This window comes from Lampris incognitus, chromosome 11 (assembly GCF_029633865.1).
Source record: "Lampris incognitus isolate fLamInc1 chromosome 11, fLamInc1.hap2, whole genome shotgun sequence".
Lineage (NCBI taxonomy): Eukaryota > Metazoa > Chordata > Actinopteri > Lampriformes > Lampridae > Lampris > Lampris incognitus.
Genome location: NC_079221.1, coordinates 59,122,794 through 59,144,130, shown reverse-complemented (window position 1 = coordinate 59,144,130; position 21,337 = coordinate 59,122,794). Strand labels below are relative to the sequence as shown.

At 45.6% G+C, this 21,337-nt stretch overlaps 1 protein-coding gene across 1 annotated transcript in view; it reads left to right on the top strand.

Moving 5' to 3' along the window:
• Positions 1-21,337, top strand: part of pde1a (phosphodiesterase 1A, calmodulin-dependent) — an 88,676-nt gene that overhangs the window by 5,302 nt on the left and 62,037 nt on the right. Inside the window, exons 2-4 of the mRNA XM_056288977.1 lie at positions 3,737-3,850; positions 4,119-4,301; positions 8,007-8,073. Of these exons, the coding sequence (XP_056144952.1) occupies positions 3,759-3,850; positions 4,119-4,301; positions 8,007-8,073 (342 nt within the window). The 5' untranslated portion in view covers positions 3,737-3,758. The remainder of the gene's footprint in view (positions 1-3,736; positions 3,851-4,118; positions 4,302-8,006; positions 8,074-21,337) is intronic.

Below are 21,337 nucleotides of genomic sequence, written 5' to 3'. Positions count from 1 at the left end.
ACATCATCCTGTCCTTAGACCCTCTCATCAGATGAGGAACAACTCCCTAAAAAAACCCTTTAACAGGGAGAAAAAACAGGAAGAAACCTCAGGGAGAGCAGCAGAGGAGGATCTCTCTCCCAAGACGGACAACATGCAATGGATGTTGTGTTCACGCAATTTACATAACACAACACTGAAAGAGGATAACAGAATTATAATGGACACAAAATTTATGAAGAACATGATGCACAGGATGCCAAGCAGTGTCCACATGCCAACAGAACAGTCCAGGACCCAAGCCACTCGACCAGCATCATCATGTAATAAAAGAAAAACTTATGTGAGGACAGGAAGGGCAGGCAGCATCCAAATGGTGACCACCATCACCATGGAGACCTGGGAGGAGAACCGACCGCACATGCACGCAAGAGAGACTCACATGACACCATTCACACACAGAAAAAGAGAAAGGAGAAGATATCATTCAGAGAGACAGAAAAGACATGTTAGAAAAGAGAACAGTTTGCAATTGTCATTAGCCATAATCAATTAAGTCATCAATTCGGCATAATCTATACTCGATACTCTATACTCGATAATCTCGTTGGCAGAACAGTGGTTGGTAAATTCATTGAGACAGAAAACCAACCCGCCATATAGTACATGTTGTGAAGCACTCAACTTAAAGGCAACTAATTGTAAGCTAAGGCAAAAAGATTAGTTTTAAGTTTGGATTTAAAGATTCAACAGACTCTGATTGTCTGATGGCAGCAGGCAGGTTATTCCACAACAATGGAGCCTGACAGGAAAAGGCCCTGCTGCCACCAGCTGACTTCTTTTTAACTTTGGGTACACACAGGAGCCCTGTATTTTGAGAATGAAGTGCTCGAGATGGCATGTAAGGTTTAAGGAGATCAGACAGGTAGGATGGGGCAAGCCCATTTAGGATTTTATAAGTCAGCAGAAAGAAGCACCTTGTATTCTGATCTAACATGGATAGGAAGCCAATGAAGGGAGGCAAGAATTGGTGTAATATGGTCAAATTTCCTAGATTTAGTTAGGATTCTAGCAGCAGTATTCTGAGCCATCTGAAGACTTTTAGTACTAGAATGTGGCAGACCTGAGAACAGAACATTACAGTAATCAAGTCTGGATGAAACAAATGCCTGTATTAGAATCTCTGCGTCAGCCATGGAGAGAAAAGACCGAATTTTAGCTATGTTATGTAAGTGAAAAAAGGCAGTCTTGGTGATTTCTTTAATGTGCTTATCAAAGGAAAGGCTGGGATCAAATGTAACACCAAGATCTTTGGCTGCCACACTTTGTGAAACCACAGAATTGTCGATTGTTATCGTTACTTGATCAAATTGGTGTCTGTGTCTAGCAGGGCCAATGACCAGCACCTCAGTTTTATCTGAATTTAAAAGCAGAAAGTTAAGTGACATCCAGTTTTTCACAGTAGCCAAGCAGGCCTCTAAGTTAGTCATTTCAGTATGATCATCAGCCTTTATAGGCACATACAGCTGAGTATCATCAGCATAGCAATGGAAATTTATTCCATAACTGCATATAATTTGACCAAGAGGTGTAATGTAAAGCGAGAAAAGTAGAGGGCCAAGAACTGAGCCCTGAGGCACACCATATTTAATGTCAGAAAATTTTGATATAATATTATTATCGCAGACACAATGTGTTCTTCCAGATAAGTAGGACTTAAGCCAAGAGAGAGCTAAACCAGAGACACCAAAATTACAATTTAATCCATCTAAAAGTATACAGTGAACAATGGTGCCAAAGGCTGCACTGAGGTCCAGTAGTAGAAGCACAGAAGTGGAATCAGAGTCGATCGCCAGTAGAAGATCATTTACCACTCTGGTCAGAGCAGTTTCAGTGGAGTGACAGTGCCTGAAAGCCGACTGAAAAGGTTCATATAGATGGTTTTCTTTTATGTGGGTCGAAAGTTGTTGATACACAACTCTCTCTAGTACTTTAGAGAAGAATGGAAGATTAGAGACTGGCCGATAGTTATTAAGAGACCCTGGATCAAGGTGCGGTTTTTTAAGTAGAGGTTTAACCACAGCTGTCTTAAAACTGCTGGGAACAATGCCAGTAGTAAGAGATAAATTAACGATGTCTAGCATTGTAGGTCCAAGAAAAGGCCAGAGGTCTTTAAAAAGTTTTGCTGGTCAGGGATCAAGTAGGCAAGCAGTTGGTTTAGAAGCTGACATGAACTTAGTCAAAGTATCAAGAGAGATAGTCTCAAAAGCTGTAATAACTGGAACTGTCAGTGACTCATTGTGTAGATATGAATTTAGTATGACAGGATCTGCAGGAGTAGATGGAGTTGAAGAACTAATACTGTTTCTCCTCAACCTTATTGCAGAAAAAATCTAGAAATTCATGGGCTGTGAATGGTGAGCAGCTAATAGACGGCTGCTTTTTAGTAAGTTTAGGTACAGTGTCAAAGAGAAATCTGGGGTTATGTTTATTAATATTTATTAAGTGAGAGAGATACGATGTTTTTGCAGTACATAAAGTACGCTTGTATTTCAATAAACACTCGTGCCACGATAGGTAAAAAACTTCCAATTTTGATTTTCGCCATTTATGTTCCAATCTCCTGCAGGTCCGCTTAAGAGCACGTGTCTCATCATTAAACCAGGGTGTAGGCCTCTTTAGTCGCCTAGCTCTGGTAGTGCGAGGTGCAAATGAATCGAGGAGACTAGAGAGGGCCACATTTAAGTCACTAGTGAAATGTTCTACAGAGTCATTTACCACAGTGAAAGGAGCCAAGACTTCAGGCAGCTGCTGGTCAAATGCAGCTACAGCGGAGGGACCAATATGGTGAGCGGCAATTACATCTGTGCTGACATTAACTGGACAGGCCAATAATGCTTCAAATTTGATGAGAAAATGATCTGACACAGCAGTTGTGGTTGGTAAGACATTCAGATCAGAAACAGCTATTCCTTTAGATAAAACCAAATCAAGGGTGTTACCACTGCACTGAGTCGACTCTTGAACAAACTGAGTGAACCCAAAAGTATCAACTAGTGCCAGAAAGGCTTTACTTAGAGGATCAGCAGCCTTATTCAGATGAATATTGAAATCACCAAACATTAGAATCTCATCAGAGTGAGTAACAAGGACTGAGACAAATTCTCCAAATTCTTCAAGAAATAATGAGTAACAGCCAGGAGGCCGGTAGAGTATCACAATCTGGACTGAGCCGAGTCTATTCATGGCTGAGGGAGATGGACCAAGAACAAGAGACTCAAAAGACTGGAATTTAGATTCAAGTCTAGAAGTCCGATTGAAAATAGATTTATATATTAAGGCAACACCCCCACCTTGTTTATTTGCCCGAGCTACATGAGCATAAGTATAGTCAGGTGGGGAAGCTTCACACTACTAAAGAACACACTATGAAAACCCACATATAACAAATACATATAGTTTAAGCACATACATGACACATAGTGAAACACATGTATTAAAAACATGCATAAAATACAGAAATAGACATAACACACACAACTTTAGATATAAGATGAACATTATTACAGTGTTTGGTACTCTGTATATGACTGTTATCTTCCATGATGTTGAATTTGTTTACCATGTTTTTACTGTTTTCCACTATGTTTTTACTGTATCATAGTGTGGGTGAGGGTTGATACTGTACTTTTACTCTGTATTGTGGGATTATTTATTACACCATACACTGAGGATTATACTGTGTTTTTGTGTCCAGGCTGAGGTCCCTCCTAGCTCAGATGGAGCTGGGATCCGTGGACCTGGAGGAGGTCAGGATAAACATGGAGCTTGCTGCTTCCGTCCTAGAGCTGATCTATATGGATGAGACCAGGTAGGATGGATGGATAGATAGATAGACAGACAGACAAACAGACAGATAGACAGATAGATAGATAGATAGATAGATAGATAGATAGATAGATAGATAGATAGATAGATAGATAGATAGATAGATAGATAGATAGATAGATAGATAGATAGATAGATAGATAGATAGATAGACTGATAGATAGACTGATAGATAGACTGATAGATAGACTGATAGATAGACTGATAGATAGACTGATGATAATTGGATGTCCTAACTGTTCTGTCTCTAGACGCCTGCTGGACACTGAGGATGAGCTCAGCGCCCTGCAGGTGGAGTCAGTACCCAGTGAAGTACGTGAATGGCTGGCGTCTACCTTCAGCAGGAAGATGGGCGTGGCTAAACGTCGTCATGAAGAGAAGCCAAGGTTCAGGAGCATCGTCCATGCAGTGCAGGCTGGGATATTTGTAGAAAGGTAAAGAGAGAGAGAGAGAGAGAGAGAGAGAGAGAGAGAGAGAGAGAGAGAGAGAGAGATGAACTACTGATGACTGAAAGAAACAGACTGTAAGTGTGTGTGACTGTACAACAGTCCAGAGTGTGGGGTGATGGGCAGAAGGGAGATACAGGGGCTGGAAAAGTGATTGGTTGGCTGAATATGAGGTAATGTAGTTTGAATACAACACAGCAGAGATGATAATAACATGGCAGTCATGAAGCTGACAGTACTGAGTCGTGTCCATGTAGACAGCCCACACGTCACAGCATGTGGCGCCCTGTGCCTGTGCCATGTCATTTGCATATGAAATGACTTCCTTGATGCAAGTACTGCTACCATCACCATGGCAACTGTTGTTGTGTCTCTGCTGTGGACCAGCATCTCCTAGTCCAGAGGTCTTCAACGTTTTTCAGGCCAAGGACCCCTTGGCTGATAGAGACATGGCGGAGGGACCCCCTATTACATATCGTATAAAATTGTGTGTGGTGTATTAAACAGTGGCAACAATAAAGTGTAGGGTGGCATGTAGTGGCATGTGTAAAAGTACTTTGTAATGGTGCATACAATGCTAAGCCATTAAAATAATCATTATTGACAGATTCATATATTTATAGAACTTTTTTGTCTAATTATTTTGTGACACCTTCGTGGATTCATCCAGTTGTAACAGAAAAGCCTCTGCCAACCTCGGTTTCTCTACTAGTGGCACCCTCACATCAGATGCCATGTCATCAATACAGCGAGCAATGGTTGTGTCCGACAACAGAATACTTTTCAGTTATTAACGTACTCGCCATTCCCAGACATTGTTTTGCACATATCACTGGCTGCAGGCAATATTACATCCTCTGAAGTTGTGTATGGCTTCTTGTTCTGAGCGGTCCGAAGAGCAGCTTGATTAGAGGCTTTCGAAGCTAGCTCACCAACTTTAGCTGATTGTCTCGTCCATGTCTGTTGGCCTTTGAGAGATTTGAGACGGGCCTGAAAGAGTCCCGCTGGTTTCTCTTCCAAGAGAGTATGGGTTGTCTCCAGGTGGCGCTGCAGCTTTGATGGCTTCATGCTTTGGTTTGACAGCACAGCAGAGTAGATGACACGCACTGGTAATTCAACGCCCTCAGTCTCTTTAAAGGTAAATCCAGACTTGAGATTATTCTCTGAATATTTTCGGGTCTTCTCTCGTTTGTGCGTAGCAGCAGTTGGAGCATGGCTGTTAGCAGGTGCATTAGCCTCATCCTCTGAACTTTCACTAGTGGTCAGTGATGAAGTGCAGGGTCTGTCAGAGTTTCTTGGTCGAGAAGTTACAAAGCGATCCATTGTAGAGCACAGTACTGTAAGAATGGCCGTATACTTGGGCTAATAATACGTACCTATTTGGCTAATATGGCATGCAGTTATTTCCAGTGTTTTATTGGCTCCGCACATAGAGTAGTTTAGCATAGGATAGCTAGCTACCGGCTTTCAGGGTGATCACATTATTGCACGAGGATTCATGGGTATCTTCAGTGTTGTTGTTTTTTTAACGAACAGGAAGATGTATCTTATAGGTTGTATTTATGTTAATCTGTATTCCCGGACATACTTTTGGAAGAAAAAAAGTTAGGGCTCAAATAAGACCCCTTGTGGTAACTCTGAGGACCCCCTAGGGGTCGCAGACCCCCTGTTGAAGATCTCTGTCCTAGTCTGTGACTGGACATCTGCTGACATCACTCTGGATGAGAGTCAGGCCACCGTGTCTCAGGTGTTCATCACCTGTCACCAGTCAGAAACCACAAGGATGTTATTCATCATGGTCTCTCTCTTCATGTTGATGATGATGATGATGCCTTGCAGACTGAGTCCCTTCCATCTGTAGAAACCTGAAATTATTATCATGTTTAATGATGTGGTCTGATATTGTTAGATTAAGTCCCTTCCATCTACAGAAAACTGAAATTATCATGTTTAATTATATGGTCTGATATGGTTGATTATTATCATGTTTTATGATGTGGTCTGATATTGTTAATTATTATATATGTTTGGTGGGTACATGAGCCTGATGATATAATGATGTGGTCTGATATGTTTGGTGGGTACATGAGCCTGATGATGTAATGATGTGGTCTGATATAGTTGGTGGGTACATGGGCCTGATGATGCAATGATGTGGTCTGATATGGTTGGTGGGTACATGGGCCTGATGATGTGATGATGATGTATTGATGTTAGCTTAGTGGCTCCAGCGAGCGACCATCTTCTCCTATTTGTTAGTCCTTTGGTGGCTGAATAGTCCAATCTTGGATGCATACTTGCAACTCTAGACCGGGCATGTAAAAGTAAAAGTGGCGCTGGAGGGGTCAGGGGTAGCTTTGCGAGCATGCCTCTTCGCACGCTTTGCTACACATTGTTGTGTGCAGTGGTTTTCCATATACTTCACTCCCTCTGAGATGTGAGAGAGCCAGGTGGTAGAGCAGGAGGCAAGTTCCTCCAAAGAAGAGGGGTTGATCTGGCATCTTTTCAGTGGTCTTCATTTGGTCTTTCAACCGCTTCTTCTGCCCACCAGCAGTGCGTTGACCAAGGTGTAGTTGGCCGTAGAGGATTTTATGTGGGAGTCATTGGCTGGGTATGTGAATGACATGCCCAAGCCACCTGAGTTGATGGTGGTTTAGGGTAGACTCCACACTGCAGCTGCCTGCCTGCTCCAACACCTCTGTGTGTGGCACTCTGTCCTCCCAAGTCCTGCCGAGGATCCTCGGGAGACATCTCACATGGAAGGCCTCCAGGCTTCTGAGATGGTGGCTGTAGATGGTCCATGCCTCACATCCATAGAGTAGTGTGGAGATGCACACTGCCCTGTAAACAAACACCTTGGCGTGGAGACTGAGGTTGCTGTTCTGTTAAACCTTCCTCCTTAGACGACCAAAAGATGTTGAGGCTTGTTTGAGGCGGTGCTGAATCTCATCGTCCATTGTGCAGGAGTCAGGTAGCATTCTTCCCAGATATTTGAAGGCAGGAATAGTGGCCAGGTGTTGCCCTTCTGCTGTGAAGGTTGTTGGGTGGCTTGGGAGACCAGCAGTCGACTGACAGATTACCTCTGTCTTTTGGGTGTTGATGATCAGTCCCATTCTCCTGTATGCAGTTACAGCTGCCGACAGGGTGCTGCAGTGAATGATGCAGGAAATGACACACATATCCTGCTGTTTAGACTGTTTCCATGGAGATGGAGCTGGAGCTCTGCTTCAGAGAGAGAGAGAGAGAGTGTATCTGTGTGTGTGTGTGCGTGTGTGTGTGTGTATTGTGTGATCTGGTCTGTGTGTGTGTGTGTGTGTGTGTGTGTGTGTGTGTGTGTGTGTGCGTGTGTGTGTGTGTATTGTGTGATCTGGTCTGTGTGTGTGTGTGTGTGTGTGTGTGTGTGTGTGTGTGTGTGTGTGCGTGTGTGTGTGTGTATTGTGTGATCTGGTCTGTGTGTGTGTGTGTGTGTGTGTGTGTGTGTGTGTGTGTGTGTGTGTGTGTGTGTGTGTGTGTGTGTGTGTGTGTGTGTGTGTGTGTGTGTGTGTCCATCACTGTCTGTTTGAATCCAGTAGTGTACTTATGCCTGTGACTCTTTCTCTGTAACAAAAAGTGGGCTCAGCTCTTTCTAAATGTGTGTGTGTGTGTGTGTGTGTGTGTGTGTGTGTGTGTGTGTGTGTGTGCACATGTAATCAGAATGTACAGACGGACGTCCAACACGGTGGGACTGACTTCCCCTCGCTCTGCTCTGGCAGCTCTGAAGGTATGTGTGTCTGCATCAATACCTACATATGGGCGGCCGTTCACTAAACATGTCGTTTGACTTGTGGGCATATAGCTTGATTTGATGTTAAACTATATGGGCGGCTGGTGTGTGTACATACTATATGCATGGGTAAGTAGACCCGGACCCTTTAGTCGACTGGTTAACACTATCGCCCGCGGTGCGGGAGATACGGGTTCGCGTCCCAGCTGTGGCGACGGTTCCCCGGCTACCCCCCTGAATTTGTTGCAAAAAAAAAAAAAAAAAAAATATATATATATATATATATATATATATATATATATATATATATACACACACATATATACACAGACATATATATACAGACATATATATATATATATACATATGTGTGTGTGTGTATGTATGTGTGTGTGTGTGTGTGTGTGTGTCAACACGGATACAGGAAAAAAGATGTGCGTGCATAGCAGTACAGGCCTGTTTGGTGCGTCTGGTGCTCATCAGCTGCTGATGTTTTTTTCACAAAGAGTCCACCCGCTACGCTGCCCAGCGGCACGCCCCTCATGTCGGTTGGACAGCGACCAATCAGATGGGGAAACATTAAAATTATAACAGCCATTGGGGTAGGCACTTATGATGCACAGCAACCAATGGACGGGTAGAAAACATTACAACCAATGGGTTAAGGCAGGGGTTCCCAAACTGTTCCCTGCCAAGGACCCCGTAATAGCCCCAGCCTCTGGCTGGGGGAACCCCTATTGCGACATGGCTTAAGAAAAATTAAATTACAATGGCAAATATAAAGAATCAAACATACAGCTTCTTAATATTTCCTTATTTTTATGAATGCAATATTAATTTAATGTACATTTCAAATAATTTCTCAGTTGTGTTATAGTCAATATTCTTTCTTTTATTAACCAAACATTCATTGTCATTTGTGCTTTACAATATTCATCAACAGTTCTTTCTCTCAGTATTTTTTCTTTCTTATTATTCATTTAATTTCCCCAAATTACTATTGAATGTTTCTTTCTTTTTTATTGTAAAATCCAGTGTCATTTCTCCCCGTTTTACAATGTTCAACATTTCTCTTTCAGTAATTGTCTTTCTTATTATTAATGTTATATTCAATATTACTTTCTGTTATATAAACATTCTGTCATTTTGTTTTACAATGTTCAACATTCTTTCTTTCTCTAATGTTCTTTCTTATTATTAATGTAATATTCAATATTGCCTTCTACTATATAAACATTCTGTCATTCTGTCATACAATGTTCAACATTTCTCTTTCAGTAATTGTCCTTCTTATTATTAATGTTATATTCAATATTGCTTTCTACTATATAAACATTCTGTCATTCTGTTTTACAATATTCAACATTTCTCTTTCAGTAATTGTCTTTCATAGTATTAATGTTATATTCAATATTGCTTTCTGTTATATAAACATTCTGTCATTCTGTTTTACAATGTTCAACATTTCTTTCTTTCTGTAATTGTCTTTCATAGTATTAATGTTATATTCAATATTTCTTTCTACTATAAAACCATTCTGTCATTCTGTTTTACAATATTCAACATTTCTTTCTTTCTCTAATGTTCTTTCTTATTATTAATGTTATATTCCATATTTCTTTCTACTATAAAACCATTCTGTCATTCTGTTTTACAATGTTCAACATGTCTTTCTTTCTGTAACGTTCTTTCTTATTATTAAAGTTATATTCAATATTTCTTTCCACTATATAAACATTCTGTCACAGCCTCTCGCCCTTGACATCAAAGCGATCGCCCTTGACACCTGCTACACCAGCTGACACCTGCTACACCAGCTGACACCTGCTGACCCCCCCTTCACCCCGGCACACCAGCTGGCCATCAAGCAATCGCCCTCACCCTTAAAAGGCCTCCACTATGGACCAGTCTTCGCTGGAACGTCGCCATTCATGGACTTCTGCCTGCCTGCCTACCTGCCACAGAGCCACCTCCTGCTCAACCCCCGAGATCGGTCACTTCAATAAAGACTGGATTCTTCCCTTACCTGGTTGTCCCGTCTGCTTTTGGGTTCTTTCCCGATACGTGACAGTACGTTCCAGCCACTATGGACCCAGCAGACCATTCCACCACAGACCTGGCCACGGTCTGCCAGGCTGTAGCCGACCAGGAATCGGTCCTCGGCCAGCACAGCCAGGTGCTACAGGGGATGGCTGACGCCCTCCGTGGGCTCAGCTCAAAGATCTCCGGAATCCAGACCCAACTTGGTGCCTCTGCTAGCCCGGGATCCACCCCTCCAGCTCCGCCACCCCCAGCGCCATCAACTTCGGCTAAGGAACCATGGGTTGCCCCGCCCGATAAGTATGATGGAGATTTTGGACTTTGTCGCCCTTTTTTGATGCAGTGTGAGATTGTGTTTAACCAGCAGCCCCAGTCATATACCACGGATGGAGCCAAAGTCGCTTACATCGTGGGTCTTCTCCGGGGAAGCGCTCTGGATTGGGCTACAGCGGTGTGGGAGATGCGGGCCTCCGCTTCCTCATCCTGCGCTGAGTTCACCACTGCTTTTCGCCAGGTTTTTGATCATCACGTGCAGGGAAAGGATGCTTCAAAAAGACTGATCTCTCTCCGCCAGGGTTCCCGCAGCGTCGCTGACTACTCAGTTGAGTTCCGTACGCTATCAGCGGAGAGCAGATGGAACAACGAGTCCCTCCAGGCCGGCTTTTCCAACGGTCTGAGCGAATCCATAAAGGACGAATTGGTTTCCTACCCCGAGCCTGGAGGGTTGGAGGAATTGGTTACCCTGGCCATTCGTGTGGACAACCGTCTCTGGGAGCGGAGGCGAGAGAGGACGCGCTGCTTTCCTGGTCACAACTTACCCCGGGCCACACCTCCAAACGCTGGGGGCCGAGCTCGCTCGACTGAGGCTGACGTCCTCCGAGAAAGCCCGAGGCGTGACTCTTCCCCAGCTTCGGAGCCGATGCAACTCGGCCGCTTCCGGCTCGACCTGGAGGAGCGTCAACACCGCATCACCGAGAACAGCTGCTTGTATTGTGGTCAGCCTGGTCACTTTCTCGCCTCCTGCCCTCACCGTCCGTCAAACTAGCAGGCTCACGAGGGAGGGGGAGGATCCTCGTGAGCCCAACTGTCTGCCCTCTGTCTCCTCATCCACGTACCCAGTTGCAAGATACCATCAGTTTTAAAGGTCAGTCCACTAAACTTTTGGCTTTAATTGACTCTGGAGCTGATGAAAGCTTTTTGGATGCAAGTGTTGTGAAGCAGTTAGGTCTTGCCACTGTGAGTCTGGACCAGCCTCTTGAAGCTAATGCCCTGGATGGACGTCTCCTGGCCCGGATAACCTCTAAGACCGAGCCTGTGCGCCTCCTGTTGTCGGGAAACCATCAAGAGGAGCTAAGTTTTTTCGTTATCAATTCTTCATTTGTTCCCATTTTACTTGTTCATCCCTGGCTGGTTAAGCATAGTCCCCATATTGATTGGTCATCGGCCAGAATTTCAAGTTGGAGTCCCGTCTGTCATGCTATATGCCTCCAGTCTGCTCTGCCTCAGTCTGTCCCCTGTCAGGTGTCAAGCTCTGAGACCTCTGACCTGTCACTGGTGCCTCCAGAGTACCATGACCTCCAAGCCGTGTTCAACAAGCAGCAAGCTCTCTCCCTGCCTCCTCATCACCCCTATGATTGCGCTATTGACCTGCTGCCAGGCGCTCCCCTCCCCAGCAGTCGTCTATATAGCCTCTCCAAGCCTGAGCGGGAGTCCATGGAGAGGTACATCAAGGACTCCTTGGCTGCTGGTCTTATTCGCCCGTCATCATCACCCCTTGGTGCGGGGTTCTTCTTTGTGGCCAAGAAGGACAAAACCCTCCGGCCGTGTATTGACTATAGAGGCCTCAATAACATCACAGTCAAGAATAAGTACCCTCTGCCCCTCATGACTTCTGCTTTTGATTCTCTCCAGGGAGCCACAGTGTTCACTAAACTAGACCTCCGCAATGCTTACCACCTGGTCTGGGTTCGAGACGGAGATGAATGGAAGACTGCCTTCAACACCCCCCTGGGGCATTTTGAATATCTGGTGATGCCGTTTGGTCTCACTAATGCCCCAGCTGTCTTCCAGAGTCTGGTCAATGACGTCCTACATGACATGTTGGATCGTTTCGTTTTTGTTTACCTAGATGATATCCTGATTTTTTCCAGAGACCTGTCAGAGCATGTCATGCACGTCCGCCAAGTCCTTCAACGGCTACTGGAGAACCGCCTTTTCGTAAAAGCAGAGAAGTGCGAATTCCATGCCCCTTCAGTCACCTTCCTGGGCTACATCGTGGCCGATGGGCAGGTGAGAATGGACCCCGCCAAGGTCAGAGCGGTTCTTGAGTGGCCAAGCCCGACCAGCCATAAACAGCTTCAGAGGTTTCTCGGTTTTGCCAACTTCTACAGACGGTTCATCCGCAATTACAGCCGTGTTGCGGCCCCACTAACCGTTCTTACCTCCACCTCCAGACCGTTCCTGTGGAGCCCTGTAGCAGAGGCAGCTTTCCAAGCCCTCAAGCACCGCTTCACCACAGCTCCTATCCTCATCCAGCCAGACCCAACCAAGCAGTTCGTTGTAGAAGTGGACGCCTCTGAGATTGGGGTGAGGGCGGTCCTTTCTCAGCGCCCCAGTGAGGATGGCAAGACACACCCCTGTGCCTTCCTGTCTCACCGTCTCTCCCCAGCTGAAAGGAACTACGATGTGGGGAATCGTGAGCTCCTGGCAGTGAAATTGGCACTGGAGAAATGGCGACATTTTCTGGAGGGGTCTGAGCTTCCTTTTATAGTGTGGACTGACCATAAGAACCTGGAATACATCCAGTCAGCAAAGCGACTCACCGCGCGCCAAGCCAGGTGGGCGCTCTTTTTTGGTCATTTTAATTTTTCTTTGACGTACAGACCTGGCTCCAGGAATGCCAAGCCCGATGCTCTGTCTCGTGTGCATGGGGAGGAGTCTGAGCCCAAGCTCCAACCTGACACCATCGTTCCCTCTACCTGTGTGGTTGCGGCTGCGGCTGTCACCTGGAACATTGAAAGGGAGGTCATGGCAGCACAACAGACTCAGCCCGACCCAGGTAACGGTCCCCCTGGGCGCTTGTTTGTTCCAGATGCTGTTAAATCTAGTGTGTTGCAGTGGGCTCACTCTTCCAAACTTACCTGCCATCCTAGAGTAACCCGTACCCTAGCCTTCCTCCGTAGGCGGTTCTGGTGGCCTTCCATGACGGAGGATACTGGGTCTTTTGTTTCTGCCTGTCCTGTTTGTGCCCAGAATAAGCCCTCCACTCGGGCCAGTGCCGGTCTGCTGCGTCCCCTGCCTGTTCCACACCGTCCCTGGTCGCATCTGTCCTTGGATTTCGTCTCTGGTCTGCCCGCCTCCAATGGTAACACTGTTGTACTGACTGTTGTTGATCGTTTCAGTAAATTTGTTCACCTTGTGCCCTTGTCTAAACTGCCTTCGGCCCGAGAGACTGCGGATCTGCTGGTCAGGGAGGTTTTCCGGGTCCACGGTCTACCCCGTGATATAGCGTCTGACCGTGGCCCCCAGTTCACTTCTGCTGTCTGGAAGGCTTTCTGCTCTGCCATCGGTGCCACCGTCAGCCTGTCATCGGGGTTCCATCCTCAGACCAATGGCCAGGCTGAGAGGGCCAACCAGGTATTGGAGACTGTTCTCCGCTGTCTGGTGCCATAACACCTTGCCATCGTCTGCTACTGGGTTGTCCCCTTTTCAATGCCTCTATGGCTATCAGCCCCCCCTTTTTCCTTCTCAAGAGGTAGACATTCCGGTTCCGTCTGTCCAGGCCCATGTCCGTCGGTGCTGTAGGACCTGGCGGCAAGCCCGTGCTGCACTGCTCAGGGCCTCCGGCCGTTACCAGCGCTTGGCGGATCGTCATCGCACCCCTGCTCCGGACTACTCCCCCGGTGACCAGGTATGGCTCTCTACCAAGGATCTACCCTTGAGATCAGACGCTAAAAAACTGTCCCCCAGGTATATTGGTCCCTTTCCCATTGTCAAAGTCATTAACCCCTCTGTGGTCCGTCTGAAGCTGCCCCGCACTCTCTGGGTTCACCCTTCCTTCCATGTGTCCTGCCTCAAACCTGTCTCTACCAGCCCTCTAGTTCCTCCGCCCCCCCCGCCCCCACCTCCTCGTATGATCAACGATCATCCGGCTTACACCGTTCGTCGTCTCCTGGACTCTCGTCGCCGCGGTCGCGGACTGCAGTATCTCGTGGACTGGGAGGGATATGGCCCGGAAGAGAGGTGTTGGGTCCCTCGTCGCCTTGTCCTGGACGCAACCTCGTCCGGGACTTCCACAGGACGCACCCTGATGGGTCTGGTAGGTGGCCCGGTGGCGCCCCTCGGAGGGGGGGTACTGTCACAACCCCTCGCCCTTGACATCAAAGCAATCGCGCTTGACACCTGCGACACCTGCTACACCAGCTGACACCTGCTGACCCCTCCTTCACCCCGGCACACCAGCTGGCCATCAAGCAATCGCCCTCACCCTTAAAAGGCCTCCACTATGGACCAGTCTTCGCTGAAACGTCGCCAATCATGGACTTCTGCCTGCCTGCCTACCTGCCACAGAGCCACCTCCTGCCCTACCCCTGAGATCGGTCACTTCAAGAAAGACTGGATTCTTCCCTTACCTGGTTGTCCCGTCTGCTTTTGGGTTCTTTCCCGATATGTGACACATTCTGTCATTCTGTTTTACAATATTCAACATTTCTCTTTCAGTAATTGTCTTTCATGTTATTAATGTTATATTCAATATTTCTTTCTATTATATAAACATCCTGTCATTCTGTTTTACAATGTTCAACATTCTTTCTTTCTCTAATGTTCTTTCTTATTGTTCGTTGTGTGTGTGTGTGTGTGTGTGTGTGTGTGTGTGTGTGTGTGTGTGTGTGTGTGTGTGTGTGTGTGTGTGTGTGTGTGTGTGTGTGTGCCTCACTAGTGGGGAGGGTGGGCTTGGTGGCTCCTACACTGTGTATCAGTCCCGGGTTTTAGGTTTGTGAGTGCCATAGGCGTGTCATTGTCCACTTGCAGGTGTGCTGTGTGCTTTGTTTTCAGTGCTTTGCGTGCTGAGAATGCTGACTCACAGGGGTGTGTGGTGGCAAATGGAAGAAGGGATGTGACTGCCCTATCGGCCAGGGTAGGACAGGCCATCCTCAATACAGCCAGTACTCATGGAGTGAAAGAGTGTCACATTTCATCTTCAATTCCCCTGAATTTGACATATCAATGAGTTCCTCTTGGGACTTCATATCCAGACTGGCACCTACTCCAGGTGCAAAGGAGTCTCTGATCCAGTCTTGGTGGGAATTGTCAAGGTCAGGGAAAGAGTCTTTGAAATATCCCTGCATGTGCTCCAGGTGGGATGGGATAAGTGGTGAGATGGTGCCTGAATCCACACCGGATGGCAGCAGCTCTTGGTGAAGATGTGGGAACATCTCTGTCACTCCTTCCTGGAGTTTGCTCGACCACAACGTGATTTTCGTGGAAAAAGCGGGAACTTTGTCCTGGACATGGATTATGTATGTATGGCGCCCCTGCATGCTCTGGTTCAGTTTATTTACACGCTGGAAAGTGTCCGACAAACATGCGAGTTTCTGAATCCACCATGCATCTGAAAAACAGTCTGCCAGCAGCTGATGCTTTTCAGACCAGAGGAATTCAGCCATTTCCCTTCGCAGCTCCAATACGCGGCTGAGAACAGCCCCCCCCCCCCCATGAAAGCCAGCGTACGTTGGAGTGGAGCAGCAAACCCTGAAATCTAGTGCCCATGTTGTTACACACAAGAGCGAGCAGGCGGTGTTTCAGGGGGCGCGCTTTTCTGACATGGACGATGTGCATAACGTCCTGTAATACCTGATGGAGTTCCCCATCCATCCGTTTCGCTACGAGCGCCTCGCGGTGGAGCATGCCGTGCGTGGCAGTGGCATTGGGGGCCTTCTGCTTGATGAAGGCTGTCACTCCACCCTTCTGGCCGGTCATGGACGCTGCCCCGTCAGAACACCCCCCCCCCCTCCACACATACACACACAACCATACCGGTCAAGTCCATTTGATTCAATGCACTCATCTGAAACTTGGAAAATGTCTTTTCCAGGGGTCCTACCTTCAAGTGCCTTGCGGAATAACATTTCCTCGACAAAGCTTTCCTGGGAAATGAATCGGATGTAGACGAGCAGTTGTGCAGCATTGGACACGTCCGTGCTCTCGTCCTGCTGAAGTGCAACATACTCGCTGGCTCTCACCTGTTCCAAAAGCTCAACGGACCCGTCCTGGGCCATGTCACCTATCCGCCGACTCGTGGACTTGCCGGAGAGTGGTGCGGTGTTGATTTTGCTGGCGGCATCCTCGCCAAGCAATTCTCTGACAATATCTTTGGTAGCTGGTAGAATTAATTCTTCTCCAGCTGTGTGCGGTTCCTTAGCACGGGCAATGTGGTATGAGGCCGGAAAGGACGCCTTCAGTGCCCGTTCAGAAACCGTAGCTCGCGGCCCGACAGTGGCCGACTGCCTGGCCAGATGTCGTTCTTTTCGTTTGAAAAAGTCTACTGGGTTGTCGGCCTGCACATTTTCTTTTTTATGTCTTTTTTAAAATGTGTACCATATTTGCAAACAATGGACTAAAAATTACAGTTGAGGCTAACAAAAACCACATTGACTTCCTCGACACCTCATGAGACCCTAGAAATGGCCCGTACAGGCCATACATGAAGCCCAACCACATACTGCAATACGTCCACAGAGAAAGCAGTCATCCACCCTCCATCTGGAAAAATACCCCAGTGAGCATAAACAAGAGACTCTCATGTTTATCATCCAGCAAAGCCATCTTTAATGAAGCCCCCCCCCCCTACCCACCCCTACCAGGAAGCCTTACAAACATGAGCATATAATTTCAGACTTAAGTACAATCCACCACCAACTAGTGACAGTCAGCAGAAAAGAAAAGAAAAAAGCTGCAGCAGAAGGTGGAGCACCACCCGGTATAATCCTCCTACAGCGACACCGTGTGGCCTCTAATATTGGAAAACTATTTGTCAAGCTTTTGGATGAGTGCTTTACCCCACACCATCCATTGAGGAAAATGTTCAACAGAAACACAGTCAAAATGAGCTACAGCTGCATGCCAGATGTTCAGCAGGTTATTTCCTCCCACCACACAAGCATCATGACCAAGGCACACACCCCCTCACCACAACCCAACACCTCCAACTGCAACTGCCGTGCTAAGGCCTCGTGTCCTCTTGAAGGAAAATGCCAGACAGAGGGCGTCATCTACCGGGCATCGGTGTTTAGTCAACTGCAGTGTGGAAACCCACGTGGGACTAAGAGAGGACCCTTTTAAAATGAGGTTTAATGCCCATATGAGTAGCTTCAGACCTGAACATGCAAGAAATGCAGCGGCCTTAAGCCGCCACATGTGGTCATTGGTAGACAGGAATATCCGTTACTCTGTCTCATGGAAAACCCTTACAAAGAGTAGTGCATATTCAGTTAGAGGTAAAAGATGTGACCTGTGCTTGGCAGAGAAGTATTTTATTATTTGCTGACCTGATATGTCCACCTTGAATAGTAGAAACTAATTGGCCACCAGCTGTAGACACCCCGAAAAACATGTCTCCTTTGTAACTACAAGTAAAATGTCTTTATTATCCCCCCCCCCATTAGATGATACACATAGGACATTTATTAGGTTTTTTAAAATGTGCTTTTTTAATATGCTATTTTAAATATGGGTTTTTTAAATATGTTTTGTAACTACCCGTCCTCCCAGCTGTGCCCCAACACCACTCCACTATATAATTCCCATAAGTGACCTTGTTACATCTTTATTGTATGCCTATTCAACAGTGCCCTGGCCCCTTAATGAGTTTCAAAACAAACCCCAGTCCCTTGCCCCACTGGTTGGAATGTTCTCTACCCCTCCATTGGTTGCTGTGCATCATAAGTGCCTACCCCATTGGCTGTTATAATTTGAATGTTTCCCCATCTGATTGGTCGCTATCCAACCGACATGAGGGGCTTGACGCTGAGCAAGGTAGCTGAGTGATTCTTTGGGAAAAAACATTAGCAGCTGATGAGTGCACCACGCACATCTTTTTTCCTGTATTCCTGTTGAGATATATATATATATATATATATATATATATATATATATATATATATATATATATATATATATAATCCAGTTAGTCAAGTACCTTTTCTATGAGACAGTACAAGCCTGTTTCATGCTATAAGCAATCATCAGCTTATAGCATGGTGTACACACACACACACACACACACACACATATATATATATATATACATATATCAGGTCACTGGCAAATATATTGGCTTGTTGAGTTGTGTATTGGTTGTTGAGTTGTGTATTGGTTTGTTGAGTTGTGTATTGGTTTGCATACATTGATTTTCGGTCTTGTATGTTGGTGCGCTAACTTTACATTGACTTAATTTGCTGGCACATACACTAGTTTGTCTGTGTTAGCTGGCTGACTAATAGAGACATGTACTGTAAACATGTTCAACTCATGCCGACGTTGTACCGGACCGTTGTGATGAGGAGGGAGCTCCCAATTCACCAGCCAGTCTTGGTTCCAACCCTCACCTATGGTCATGAGCTGTGGGTAGTGACCGAAAGGGTGAGATGGCGGATACAAGGAGCTGAAATGAGTTTCCTCCGTAGGGTGTCTGGGCTCAGCCTTAGAGATAGGGTGAGGAGCTCGGACATCCGGAGGGAGCTCGGAGTAGAGCCGCTGCTGCTTCACGTCGAAAGGAGCCAGTTGAGGTGATTCGGGCATCTAATCAGGATGCCTCCTGGGCTCCTTCCTTTGGAGGTTTACCGGGCACGGCCACCTGGGAGGAGACCCCGGGGTAGACCCAGAACTCGCTGGAGGGTCTACATGTCCAATCTGGCCTGGGAACGCCTTGGGATCCCCCAGGAGGAGCTGGAGGGCGTTGCTGGGAAGAGGGACATCTGGAGTGCCCTGCTTAGCTTGCTGCCACCGCGACCCGACCCCGGAGAAGAGGCTGAAGATGAGATGAGATGAGATGAGATGAGATGAGATATTGACACTGTTGACAAGGTGCTGATGTGTGATGAGGTGCCTTCACCGTCTGGATGAGACACTGCAGATGTTTTTCAGACTACAGTGGGAAACTTCCGCCTTGATTTATGAATATTAATGATATAAAGGTGAGGCAGTGGTTAAGTTTAGGGTCAGGTTATGTAGTGGTTATCTCATACAGCTGCCAATAGATGTCTTCTGTGTCGTCAGTCCTGCTTATGGATATAAATAATAATCATGAGTCTCTAGAGACTTAGTGTGGAGACCAGCAGCCTGTGCAATAATTCAATGTTGTTTTGGACTCGGAATAGACTTGCCTTTGTTTTTAATGGATAGTAACAACTCAAACCTCAACGGGTTGCCTGTTTTTTTATCGTGGGCTCATGAGAGTGTGGAACATGTCTAAGAAGGAGAGAACGGGCTGTTCTGACTCTCTGAGCTGGTTTCTAAAAGAGCCGGTGGTCTATGGTGGGCGTATGGACACGTTCTGTGACATCAGACCCACTGTGTCAAAGCTGTTCTGCCAGGTAAAGGTCGTCACGTTGGGTCAGGTGGTGGAGCCGGCTGGGCCCAGTCTTGACAATGCGGCTGCACAAGAGTGGGTTAAGGTGATAATGATTTCTGAACATGAACAAGATTTGAGATAATGGTGATTAAGGTCATAATGATTTGTGAACATGATGAGGGGTTGAGATATTGACGATTAATGTGAAAAAGATTTCTGAACATGATGAAGAGTTGAATTAATGTGTATTAAGTTGATAATGATGTCTCAACAAGATGAAGAGTTGAGATAAGGGTGATTAACGTGATACTGATTTCTGAACGTGATGAAGAGCTGAGATAATGGTGATTAAGGTTATAATGATTTCTAAACACGATGAAGAGCTGAGATAGTGGTGATTAACGTGATACTGATTTCTGAACGTGATGAAGAGCTGAGGTAATGGTGATTAAGGTTATAATGATTTCTGAACACGATGAAGAGCTGAGATAATGGTGATTAAGGTTATAATGATGTCTAAACACGATGAAGAGCTGAGATAGAGGTGATTAACGTGATACTGATTTCTGAACGTGATGAAGAGCTGAGGTAATGGTGATTAAGGTTATAATGATTTCTAAACACGATGAAGAGCTGAGATAGTGGTGATTCAGGTGATAATTATTTCTGAACATGATGAAGATTTGAAATATTGACGATCAATGATTTCTGAACATGATGAAGAGTTGAGATAATGGTGATTAAGGTGATAATGATTTCTGAACATGTTGAGGAGTTGAGATAATGGTGATCAAGGTGATAATGATTTCTGAACACAATGAAGAGCTAATGTAATGGTTGATTAAGGTGATAATGATGATAATATAATAGTTGATTCAGGTGATAATGATTTCTGAACATGATGAAGAGTTGGGATGATGGTGAGTAAGGTGATAATGATTTCTGAAAACAATGACAAGTTGAGATAATGGTGATTAAGGTGATAATGATTTCTGAACATGATGAAGAGCTGAGATAATGATGATTAAGGTGATAATGATTTCTGAAAAAAATTACAAGTTGAGATAATGGTGATTAAGGTAATAACAGTTTCTGAACACGATGGAGAGTTGAGATAATGGTTATTAAGGTGATAATGATTTCTGAACATGATGAAGAGCTGAGATAATGATGATTAAGGTTATAATGATTTCGGGACATGATGAAGAGTTGGGATAATGGTGAGTAAGGTGATAATGATTTCTGAACATGATGAAGAGTTGAGATAATGGTGATTAAGGTGATAATGACTTCTGAACATGTTGAGGAGTTGAGATAATGGTGATCAAGGTGATAATGATTTCTGAACACAATGAAGAGCTAATATAATGGTTGATTAAGGTGATAATGATTTCTGAACATGATGAAGAGTTGGGATGATGGTGAGTAAGGTGATAATGATTGCTGAACATGGAGAAGAGTTGAGATAAATGTTATTAAGGCGATACTGATTTCTGAACATGATGAAGAGCTGATATAATGGTGTTAAGGTGATAATGATTTGCTGAACACGATGAAGAGTTGAGATAATGGTGATTAAGGTGATAATGAATTCTGAACACGATGAAGAGTTGAGATAATGGTGAGTAAGGTGATAATGACTGCTGAACA